Source organism: Strix uralensis, chromosome 1 (assembly GCF_047716275.1).
Source record: "Strix uralensis isolate ZFMK-TIS-50842 chromosome 1, bStrUra1, whole genome shotgun sequence".
Classification (NCBI taxonomy): domain Eukaryota; kingdom Metazoa; phylum Chordata; class Aves; order Strigiformes; family Strigidae; genus Strix; species Strix uralensis.
In genome coordinates, this window is record NC_133972.1 from 138,707,903 (window position 1) to 138,720,888 (window position 12,986).

General features: G+C 40.1%; 1 protein-coding gene across 1 annotated transcript in view; it reads right to left on the reverse strand.

The window, feature by feature from the left end:
• EYA1 (EYA transcriptional coactivator and phosphatase 1) overlaps positions 1 to 12,986 on the reverse strand; it is a 97,776-nt gene that overhangs the window by 60,722 nt on the left and 24,068 nt on the right. Inside the window, exons 4-7 of the mRNA XM_074893928.1 lie at positions 11,053 to 11,133; positions 9,069 to 9,138; positions 8,540 to 8,685; positions 4,195 to 4,332 (exon numbers count right to left, since the gene is read on the reverse strand). Of these exons, the coding sequence (XP_074750029.1) occupies positions 4,195 to 4,332; positions 8,540 to 8,685; positions 9,069 to 9,138; positions 11,053 to 11,133 (435 nt within the window). The remainder of the gene's footprint in view (positions 1 to 4,194; positions 4,333 to 8,539; positions 8,686 to 9,068; positions 9,139 to 11,052; positions 11,134 to 12,986) is intronic.

Here is a 12,986-nt window from a genome sequence, read left to right on the forward strand (position 1 = left end):
CGTAAATTGCAGGTCAAAGGTCTATTTTGCAAAAAGCGTGGACCCACATTAAAGCTGGGAATCCCAGTCAGCGTCAGAAGATGGCTGGACCCTGCTGGGACCAAGGCACAGGCTCCAGGCGCGGGGCTCGCCCCCATGCCACCACGAGGCACAGGATGCAGTCCTCCCCTGGGTATTTGCCAGAGAAGTCCATTTGCTTTCCTAGCTCAGTCTCCTTGCCATGGGCTATGTCTATCGTCAGGGTACAATGTATGTGGCAGAAGTTTAGTGCAGTTCTCCTGGGAAAGCCTAAGACGGCCAGATGGGCTATTTAAACTCAAGGTTTCTTCCGTTTGCTTACAGTGTTTAAAAATCCTTGGCAAACTCCCCCTTGTTGTCCTAGTAACTGCTTAGCTATCCAGCACAATATTTTTATACTGTATAATAATAACGGAATACCTTAACGTTTACTTTTTTATGGATGAATTCCCAAACCAATTGGTTAGTATATTCTCAAACATCACAGTCTTGGTAACTAAAACAATGCTGGTGCTCATCCCAGGTCTAGTAGCCTTCCAGAGGTAGGATACTCAGGTGCTGGGTAAAAGCCACACTTTTATTACAATCAAAGGATACTCAAGATGACAGTTGCAAATGGAGCTCTTTCCTTGGCATTTCCCCCAGCCATTCTCCACTCCATTTATCCTTACTGAGCAATCCTTATAACTCTGCCAATATAGGAACAACGGCCCATTCCCACAGACATTAGTCATGTAAGTGGTCTTTCAACATCTATGAAGCAACCTATATGAAAAACAGCTTAAGGAACATACTCATTAAAGTAAGGGCAGGGGGGAAGTGGGGAGATGGGTGGCAGAACCGCCTAGGTCCTTTTCCCACCCTCTGCCCTCTGCACCCGTCGTTACAGGGGTGACAAATTTGTAACAAACAAAAATCCAATTACCAGAATAACCTTAGCAAGGAGTCGCAGGCAGTGATTTTCCTCATCATTTTCAAAAGTTGGCAGTCTCTCCCTCTGCTATTGTTCAGTGACTAATCACGCTGTAATTTTAGCAGGGTCAGGAAAAGCACTGGGTTTAATTGGCTGCACACGCACTGCAAGGCAGTGCCTTTACCTTGCAGAGAGACATTAGCCCCAGGGAGAGGAACCAGAATAACTCCAAAGCTTTCAAGCGCAAGGTAACCCCAACCAGGGAGCACAAGCACAGCAACTGCAAGGCTGCTAGGAAATCCCCTTTACTGCAGGCAAGAATGACAGCAGGGCCCTGAGCATGCTGTCAAGTAATGCTTGGTTGTGAAGTAGGTTGTAGGATCCATTATCTCCATTTAGCAGCTCAGCAGCCGCACGCAGGAGATGAAGAACGGCTATTGCAGACTATGACAAGGCTGAAGCTGCAGCCTGCCCATATACTGCTAGAGGGGAAAGGGAGAATAAACTTATTTCCCTCTCTGGAGGTTTCTGCACAAACAACTGAACAGCAGCAACACTACCCCCGTCTTCTGTCAAGAGAATCAATTTTGTCCTTAAATAAAAGTTGAAACTATGAATAGGTTCTCCTTCCAAAATTAAATGAGGAAAGGGAAACAAATGTTCCTGTTTATTTTTAACATCTGTTCAATCAAAAGGAAGAATTAAGTCAATTTAAAGTTGCTTCAAATTCAAAAGTTAGCATAATAAAAACATTAAAAAGACATATATTCTCATGTATAGTACCGATATATACTGTCAACATTTAACTGCAAGAAAGACCTGTTTAGTAATGTGATTGTTTTCTACTTAGCTTCTAACAACTCCACCAATATTTTAATTTGAAATGTTCTGCTTATCTCCATTCTTATGGTCTGTAAGGTTTCTGTAGGAGACCAGTCTTTTCCCCATTCACACACCGTGCTGTTCACAAGAACAACAGAAATGACATACACAACATGTGGACCCCCAGACTTTCCCACTCCGACCTATGGTTCTTCCACACAAGCCAGATTCTCAGCAATCTGCTGCCTTCCACGGGCATGCAGCTTTTAGCCCAAGCACAGCATGGCTGGAGCAGAACCCAGGCTCAGACCCCCTCCTCCCTCAGCCCTTCAGACAATTCTGTCATGAAATCAAGACCTCTGACCATCCTCTCGTTAGAGCTTCACAACTGGGTCATCTTTAACACATTTCTTTTGCAGAATATTTTTAGATCCTTGCCTTTCAATGTGTACAACTGAAATGCTTTCCAAGATCTTACTGTTCCATCTCTTGACAACCTCCACCCTTTCATGACCTTGACAATTCTGATCTTATCTGTATTTTGCATATCTCTGCAACAAAGCAATGCCCTTTATGACAGACCTCTATGCAGTCCATTGACTGAAACCTAGCTTTGCTCTCCTAATGCCAGAATTCACTGCTTACTCTTAAAATTTTCCAACAAGCACTCTCTGATGTTATCCCATGCTGCTCCCCCTTTCCTCTCTCCATCAAATGAGTTTCCCATAGATATCTGCAAAACTACTTAATTGTCCTCCCTAGAATCCCTTTTTATTGACATCCCTCTGCTCTGCATCTTAGAAAAAAACCCCACCTTTAGAGCTGTTAGATAACCAATATGGAGTGACAACTGTTTATTATGCCTAAACAGTGTCAGCTTTATTGTTATATTAGGCCTTCCTAGCCTGTGTGTTTTATTTTAGCCTCCAACTTCTATGTGGACTGTATTTCATTTGGCTGTATAAGTTAGCACAACAAGATACCAATACATGACTGTGGCATGAAGGCACTACTGCAATAGAAAGTATAGGCAAACAGACAGATTCTTCAGTAATTCTACTTCCTAGCAACCATGAATTATCAGTTCTTTAAAAGCTGGAATGTCAATCCAGGAGTTCCTCATAGCTGCTGCTGGCAAGCATTTTGAGCTCTCTCCTGCAGAGAAGTGGGTTTTTTTCTGGGGAAGGTGGTGGGGGTGTATGTATGTTTGGGTTTTTTAGTGTGGCTATCTGCAAAAAGCAAAACCAATAACCTACTTATGGCTGTATTTACTCTGATGAGTAAATATACGTGATGATCATGACTATTCAGCATGTAGATGAAAGTTTGTATACTACTCATACTATTTTCCTCTTGTCAGAGCACAATACAAGTAAGCAATACTTTAGATGTCAGATGGTCATTTCTGCCCTACAGAGCTACTCAACACACAGTTCAAAAGGGTATTTAAAAAATCCCAAAAAACATCCCTCTTGTGTCTGAGTGAAGGACTGCATCAATATAAAGTCGTGGAACAAAAGCAAAACCTCATTCACTTGGTCTCTGAAAGCACTTCTGCCTCAAGATATTTCATGGAGCATTTACATGATGGCATACAGCTTAAATGGAACATGATAATAATAAAGAGAGGTGCTAAAATTTTTAAAAATGTGGTCCAATTCTGTGAATGATCACTTTTTTCAACACTTCTAAAATCTGCAACACACCTGATTTCAGCTATCAAATTCAGGGGTGAAAAGTCCTGCAGCAGACATCTAAAAATAGCTATTTGTAGTAAACAAAGATTTTTAAAAATATCCCTTAAAATGGTAAAAATTCAGAACCAGACACACCCAGCAACTTCCTGATATGGAAGAGGAAAAGGGAATTGGGAGAACAAGGTGGAAAGAGATATTAAGTAAACTAAACAGGCAAGAAAGGCTACAAAATTTAATTGATAATAATAGCCCACACATACAAAGACTTACAGCTTTTAAATAGACTTCAAAGAAACAGACTTCAATCATTACTTAGCTACCTCCACAGCTGCAGTAGGTATTTTTATCTTCTTCTCCCTCCGCAAACACACTCAGGTGTCAAATTATATTTGGCACTTCCTAAATTCATAATCCTGACACGTTTTCCAGGACTAGCTTTGTCACACTCACTATTTGTTAAACTGTAGCTATTCGGAGATACATTTTTACTGTAATAACACTACAACGCTTCACTATTTAAAAATTAATGAAGTCACTAAGCAAGGGATCATCCAAACTGCTGAGAGCTGACCCATTGCTGCTCTCAGCAAAGGCAATCATCATTTCAGCTCCAACTGCAATAACATCAGAGGTAAGTGCTCGAGCAAACATTCATTTTTATCCTAGGAATGTAAAGAAATAAGGTGAAAGAACCCCCACAGCATTAACTATATCTAATTAATGGTAATATCTGTTTATACAGACCTTGCATCTGGTAGCTATAGGGAGCCTGTCCAGGTTGAGGTGTGCTAAAGCTGGCACCGTAGCTTAGAAATCCTGTCTGTCCAGGTGACTGTGACTGTGCCAATCCACCTTCTGTCTTGATGCCTGCCCACAATGCACCTAAATCAGTTAGTGACAGCAAATCTATTTGTTCATATTCAAACAGGGATGGAAAATAAAATCACACAATTAACAGCATTTTTAACATATACCTACTATTGCATGCATGAAAGAATGAATACTGAGAGCAGGCACAAATGAACAGGGTAAGGGCAGTCTAAAAGCACACATAAAACTGAAGTTCACCAGGGAGAGGTTAAATTCAAAACTGTGTTTCCAATAACTGCAAAAGAAATTTATACATGAACAGGAAGTTGCATTATTCCTTTTTTCCTTTCCTGCCAGAGGCTAACTTTTCCATATATTCATGACATTTCACAGAGGTAGATTAGCAACTTTATATGATTTTAATGAAGCATAGCATAGCCAAGCTCTCCTGCCATCCACCCATTAATGACATAACTGAGATTTGCATTGTATAATATTCCTACATGAAAATTACATGGCTCCGAGTGCAATGGCTTTCTAAGGAATCAGAAGTGGATAAAGGGAACTAGCAGCACTAAGTGTAATGACGATTTTCAAAGCTAATTAAACACTATAGGAGGCAGTCTTTTAACAAATAAACACCTAACAGACAGGAACTATTCCTGAAGCAATCTCCCGAACTGGGAAAAACATAGCAGAGAGTCATTAATCTGCACTGACAGGGAAATCCATTACACATCACATTACCCTCTCATTTCCAAATTCTGTAATAAAAGAATTCAAAGTCCAATTAAATGAATGACCTGCCTCCCAACTTCAGTGATTCTTTCCCCAATTTGTAAGACAACAAGTAAGTAAATATCAGCAAGTGAAACACTGAGGAAATGCACACAATTCAGCCTCTGTCTCTTAGTTTTAATTATAAGGTTGTCCCAACATGAACTACCATTTAAAAATAATTATAGTCAAAGCAATGGAAAAGTAATACAATACTCTTAGGTTTCACTGTGGCATTCAGTGATACCTTATTGTTCAGAAACCACCGTTATTTGAACTGAATTAACTAAGTGTGAATTAGTAACATTCCTTTGAAAATTACCATTAATCTAAGTCCATTTCCTGGTTGGTTTTTTTTTTTAAAATAATATTCAACAACATTCTAAGGTAGGAGAGGGCTGAGAAGTTACTGTGTTTGCAAAACTTCAATATCTCCCTATATACAAATGGCAACATATTTTCTTCTGTCATTTAAATTATTATTTTTCAACTGCTGTAATTAATTACCCTTAATTCCTTCTGCCAGACCTGCTAACTGCCAGACTAACCCTGTTCGCTTGTTTTTCCCTGATGCTTACTTGCTTCTTCTGTTTCATGTTACAATTAAACAATCCCAAAGACAAATCTGACACCTTGTTTCCAAGGGTAAGCTCCTGCTATGGATGTTTTGGTATCAACAGTTTTTATTTGTTGTCTGCTTAAGGTTTTCTGAAATGTTGATTAAATATTGCTAAAAGAAAGTTTAACTAAATCAAGCATCACACTTCTAGTGCAGCTTTAACAGCGTGATTCAACTCTCCATCTCAGATGAAGCAGGAGGAGATGATCAAATGCAGCAGCAGGAGGATGCCACTTGAGTAAAGACAACTTGGCACTGAGGTGCCCTTTTGCAAACCTCCCTGCTATGAAGAACCTTTCATCTCCTGGGACTTATTCTTCTCACCTGCTCTCATCCAAAAGGCCTTCACTCATCAAACCTTGATGCTCCCCTCTCCTTTTCCCAAGTCTAATGTATGCAAGGAAGTGGGAAGGGACAGTGAGAAAACGTAAGGGGACTGCCAGGATCTGGAAAGAAAAGAAGTTGTAAGCAAAGCCTTTGCTAGATGCTGGTACCAGAGCAGGCAGGAGGAGGGAGCTTCAGGAAATTCTCCAGCCTCCTCAGGGGCTTTGCAGATGAACCAGAGCCAGGAGCCCCTGGGAGGCAGCTGTCAGTGGCATTCCCCTCCACCCCCCTTCCTGCCTTCACAGCTGCACCGCAGTGGAGGTGGGGGACTGGAAAAATGAAGAGGCTAGAGGTGCACTCAAGACAGCACCTTCCCAAACACTGCTCTAGAGAGAAAACTTGAGGGAGGCTGATGTGGGAATTCATGAATACCTTTTCTTCCAGTAAGCCCCAAAGTAAAGAAACAAAAAGAAAGAAGCCCAGCACTCCAACTCAGAGTTTTTCCTTTCACATACATCATAAGTCTCCTCTCTTGATACCTGCTGGAAGCTTTCTGCCTGGATGAGAGAAAGACAAGGCAGACGGTACATGTGCCTAAGATGCAGACCCAAGAGGAGAATTTTGGCTCTAAACAAGGCTTTAGTTCTTGCCTGTTGCAAATGAGTGTTCTAGTGTTCCCCATGTAATTTATTTTGGGAACATGGATCATATGAAATGCCTTAAATGTGCAAAAATATATATGGTGTTAGGTCCCAAAATTTTTTAACAGTTATTTGCTTTTACATATTACTCCTATAAAGTACAGCAGCGAGGAGCACCTTAGCCCCAGCCACGAGGCAATGTCTGAAAAGAACAAAATGCATTAAAATCCACTTGGCTCAGGAGCTGGGGGTTTCAGTGGTCAAAAGCAGCTCTGCAATGTGAAATGCTAGGCAAAATTATCCTAAATCCTAGGCATGGGGGATGGACTCGGCAAAAAAACAAAACAAAACAAAAGAGCAGGCAGACATGTTAACCCCCAGCAAGCAGTTGCCAAGTAAAGCAACTCTCAATTATAGCTCCGACGACAGCGAGACAGCTAAACTCAAGTAGTGAAATCAAGGCCTTGCTGAAGTCAGTGGGACTTTTATAGTTGACTTCAGTGAGGTCAGGATTTCATCCAGAGGAACCAAGCAAAAAACAAAAAAGTCACTGTTTGGGTTGCCCAAGCCACCGCAGCCAGCCAAGTATGAACACGAGGTGTCCACAGGAGAAATGGGTCAAGAAAAGCATGGTGGGGAAAGGGATTGTCTGTTATCACACCACCTGATCCAGCTAGAAATAACTCTCATCAGTAATATACGCTTGGGCGGGGTGGGGGGGGGGGAAGAACCCCCATCTCTGTAGTCTTGAAAATGTAGCTTAAATATCCTTAAAGTATTTTGTTTGTGTAAGTTTAAAATATGTGGAATGGAACTGAAACTGAAACATCCAATTCATGTTTATAACCATATTTTTGGCAGTAAGTAATGAAGGCTGGGGCCAGAGGAAGAATGCTTCCTTGGATCATAATTATTGATGATATATCAATGAAACACATTTTTTAAAGTAAGGGGAAATAATAGTCTATTTCTTGTACCTACTGTTCACAATAATCTGCTGTAGGATATACTTGAGACCCAGTGGATTTCAACTTGCAGACTTCAGGATGAAAGATTCACCAGTTTTGCACTTAAAAGTTTTAACAGTTCTAAGGGGCACAGCTTATACTGTGAGTTCTGTCCTTTTGGTATAAAACTTACATTACCTGAATGTATCCTTACAAAATATACTGCTAAAAGCATGTGGATTGTATATTTTTAATATATTCCCCCAGAGGAATATAAGACCTATTTTCTAATAATGCATCCTCGCTGCCGAACTGCTATGTGGTCTGCCAGCAGACAGTCTGGCAGCAAAATGGTCTCACCCACAGCAGCTTGTTTTTAAATTAAATTTTTTTGGAAATATTTGCTACTTAGTACTATCTCCTTCATCAGGCAGACAGAGCTTTAGTGGCAATTTGCCTCAATTTTCACCTCCAGGGAGTTTTAAAACATTGAAAGTGAGATTTTTTTGGTGGGGGTCTTTCTGAATCAGTTTTTCACCTGCTGAAAATCAGCACAGCTTCACTGATTCATATGGGTTCCAGTAATCTGGACGAGCAGAAATTCAGACCTTTATGTACTGACATACCCTACTGCATTGCTGGAGAGCAGACCTTCTTGGCAAGTCACCAGAAGCTGTGCCTGTGTAATGGAAGTCCCTAGATTTCTTTTCCCATTTCAGTGCTATTTTTTTTAATATCACCAATGAAAAGCTAATGAATCTCCTTCCCAAAAGAGAATCATCCTCTTGAGTAGCTTCTCAGCTTTTTAATACATAAATTAAGCATCACTCACTCCAATGGGGAAATTACCAGTCTTCCACAAGAAATGCTCAAGAGCACAGCTGTCCCACTAAGTACTAACACAAGTCATGTAATTTTGATCTAAAAAACATTTACCTCAGGAACAAAACAGCACGGATGTGACTTCTTACCATATGAAGGGATTCCATAGGGTTGGCCGGGCTGGGGGTAAGCAGCATAAGCTGTAGCTTGTTGCATCCCCGTTGTAAATTGTGTCTGTCCATACGCAGCCATCGTTTGTGAAGAGGGTGTAGGAAGAATATGTGGGTATGGTCTGCTATTGATTACAAATGACAGAAAATAGGACAGACACTGCATTAGACAGACATGCGTGTACTTATTTTTAGCCTTATTATAATCCTGCTACTTCATTAACACACAATTATAGGCTGTACTAGACAACAGAAACTGTAAGACAAAGACAAAACAACAATAAGAAATCAATAATAAAAGAATAAGTAAAATAAGGACTTTCCAAATATTTTTCAAATACATTCTTAGCATTTAAAAAAAAATATTTTTTTTCCCTAGAAGCTGCTGCGGTTTAAATTATGACTTAACAGATGGACCCAATTATTATTTTAAATGAGGTTAAAATCTGCCTATTTCAGTTATTATTATTACTACTACTACTATTATTATTTTTAAAAGATATCATACTTGGAAGGGTAAATCTGTGGTGGGGAGAACTGGTGTGTTTGTCTTGGGCTGAAACCACTGCTTCCAATTGCTGCACCAAGGAGAAAAGAAAGCACACAGAAGTGTAAATACACACACCAAAGATAAATATTATTTTTCCTAATAGAATTTCAGAGTATTAACAAGATTTTAATTAAATTCAAATATCACTGATACCTTAGATAGAAAATAATATTTTATCAGGAACTATACAAGAATGCTTAACATTAAAAACTTGATTACAAATCTCAAATACTAAATTGCCCCTTTGTACACCTCCTGAGCAATAGTTTATTCTTTGCTTGCACACAGACAACATTTTCAAAGCAAACAACCTATTTCCTAATGGAAACATTTCCCTTCATATTTTCAAAGGATTATTGATATCTCAAGTGCAACATTTTATTAACTTTTAGAATTTTTAAGACCTACATTTTATGAAGGAGCTTTATGCGTGCCTCGATTGAAAACATATGGCCAGCTTCAGAGCACGTGCCTCTTTTTTTAAAGAAAATAATTCCATAATACAGACGATGTATTACCTTATTACATTTCCTTCTCTTTCCCCCCATCTTCTTTCTAAAATGCTTTCAGACCTTCAAAACAGTCAGTATCACATAAAGATGTCCAATGTGCAAATGTTCTCAGTGGAACACTTAAGCCTAGGAGGCTAAATAGTGAGCTTCTGCCCCAGCAGCCCAGCCACTGCTGACACAGAGCTTTACACCAACGCATCCCAATTTCTTTCGGTATTTTTGGGTGCTGCTGAGAGCGTGGCAGATGTGCTGGCATGTTTTGCTCTGGGTGTTACTTTCGGGAGCCCTTCCCTCTCTGGTTACCGTTTGGGTGCCATTTCTTCTCTAGGTCCCAAGGTGGGTTTTGAAGCCTTTGCCAGGAATGGGTCAGCAGCAGGTTATGAGACTACTGTAAAATCAGACAGCCAGAGAAACAACAGGCCCTATTGCTAAGTACTTGGAAATAAACAAGGCACGGATAATTACCCTTCACCAGCTACCCCTTTCCTGGCCAACTACAGGGAAAATCCATCATCTTTACCCTCCGGGAGCACTCGCAAAGCATAGAGGAAAGCAGGGAATCTCCTTCCATGCCTTCCACACCTGACAGTTTTTCTTTTCTGTGGCCTGTAAGGCTGCAGATACACCAAATGTTACAGTCCGACCTTTAGTCAGATCACCACAGATGTATGTAGCTACTATTAAATACACCACCTTTTCTTCTTTCAGAGATTTAAAATACTCTAGAAACCTTTTTTTGGCTTTCAAGTTTGATACGTTCATACTCAACAGCATGCACAGAAAATAGAGGTTGTGACAAGACTGGAAAAGGGTTGGCTACTTGCAGCCTGCCTGGTTGCAAAATGTCCAGTTATGCTAATCTGGAAATATAATCCCATGACATAGTATTAGATCTTTTTTTATTTGATTTGCACCGTAAAAACGATGTGCTAGAAATATCACAGTTAATCCATAGGTATGCAAAACTGTGCAAACATCTTAGGCTTTTCTCACAGTGTTTGTCTCCTGTATGTTAGAAGATAAGATGTACGTGGCTTCCAGGAAGAAAAAAGCCTGACAAAAGAATGAGTACCTTGATAATAATAAATTACAATAAATGAGGAAGACCTACCCCTCAAGTACAACACTAATCACAGAGGCAGGTATGTTTACTCACAGAAAACAAAAGAGTAATTACTCTGGGCCAGAACGCTCCCTAGTGAGACTCCCACAGAAGACACCAATGGACATTAATAAGCCTGATGCTGTAATGCTCCTTACTCAGGGAAAACTCCTATTGACTTACACTGTCTGAGTAAGATGAACAGAAACAGGCATAAACTGCAAAGTGCACAAGGTATTTTAACAGTTGTGCACAGGTTTAGACCACATGGGATAAGAAAATAGTAAATGAAAAAATGCTGAGCTTAAAACCTTTGTTTATTCCTTACCTGATCCTGAGAAATTGTCTAAAGACCCGTCTGCAGTAGTAGTAGTAGCAATCTCACTGCTGCTCATTGGTTCTGTTTTAACTATAGAAATATAAATAAAATATATTCTATATGCACCTAATATTCTTGCACACGCATGCACACACACTCACTACAGCCACAAATTCAATAAAACAAAGATCTGCCAAAAACGTTTTAAATCATGGCTATCAATAGTTTGCATTTTATGTATTTGTTTATACAAACAATGCAAAGTACTGGCAGCTATGATTTACACATACATATAAAATGATCAAGAGGGTTATTTCTGTCCCCAAGGAATAAGAGACACTGCAACAAACCAGAAGTCCCCATGCAACTCTCTGCACCTGTCCTGATTCCTCTTAATCCTGCAGACCCAACAATACGAGTCCGCATTTAGATCACATCACAGAAGACATTTACAGGCTTGAAAGACAGCAATTTCAATATGACAAAAAAGGAAATAATTTCTAAATGGGTTTTTCTGAGGGCTGTTCAATTTTTTTTCCATCTAAATAACTTTTCAGAGGAAAAATGAGAATTTGTGATGAAATAAAACACTTTCCTCATGGTGGATTTCTTCTCTCAAAATGAAAACCAACTTTAAATGCGGCAACCCTGCATAACAAAGGGGACACGGTCCTCACCAGATACTTCAGAGAATGCTTTTAAATTTTATTCCCTCTGCACCCACAACCCAACATGGCTTTCAGAGAGTGAAAAAGAATGAGAGTAAGAGATATTGTATCCTGGTTTATGACGCTTTGTAATTAATGATTAATTAATGCTTTTAATAAAGCCTCAGGTAAATAAACAAACTTCCCTTTCTGTTGCTCCAGCTCAATCTCAGTAACAACAGTATTCTGATCCATGGAGCAAGGATGGGGATGACCTGGCAATGGACACTAACAGGCACAATACCTACTGCCAGGGAGTTATCAGATCAGCACGGCAATCTCTCAAATCCATTTTTACATACCTAGCTTTTGCACACCAAAAGAAACTGAGGATGATGTTTCAGAAAACAATGGTGCTGATCTTACTATCAACATCCCACCACTTTTGCTCTTGTTGACACACACAGTCACCGCTTCCCACGCACCAGCACTGGTGCATACCTGACCAGCGAGGCAGTCCATTAACACAGCAGAAAGTGAACCTGAGAAAACCAATGTAAACTGCACCCCATTTGACATGTAACGCCGTAGTGGCATCTTGACATAGGTGTGCATGTATGCATGTATGTTCATCTATACATACGTGTTCAGTAATTGCAACTGTTGCTAGCTGAAACCCTTCTGGTGCCAGATTTGGAAAGGGGGAGGAAGAGGCACTTTCCCCTTTTGACAAAGGACCCTTCCTTTACTTGCTACTCCAAATTCTTACTTCCACATGCCTAAATATTTCCTTCACCCCACCTCATCCATGGGATTTATATGCAATCTCTCAAGATTTTACTAATCACCCACTACTTTCTTTTGATTCTCACATGTTTTGTCTGCACACGCTAACTTGGGAGATCAATACTAGCCCCATACAAAACTCTGCTATGTCTGCATTAACAAGCAGTGCAGTCCAGTAAGAAAAGTTCCATGGAGTGAAATGGTTGGTGCAGAGGGTCCAGTATCCAGTTTAGGCATTTTTGGTGGGTTATTCATGCTAGATTTAGTCTTGTCCCATGGAGTGAGCACTTAGCGGCAGCTGGAGAACACTAGCTGCACTTCTGCAGAGCACCTTTTTTGAAAGAAGTGAAGTCCAAGAGACCCCACAAGGTGAACTAACATGTGGTAAGAAAGGGTAGCCAAGAGGTTCAATTCAAGAGTGCACTCATGATCTGAACTACAACCCTAATACAAATGTATTTCTTAAAAACACAGTATATAACATATCCAACATCCATTTCATAACTAAAT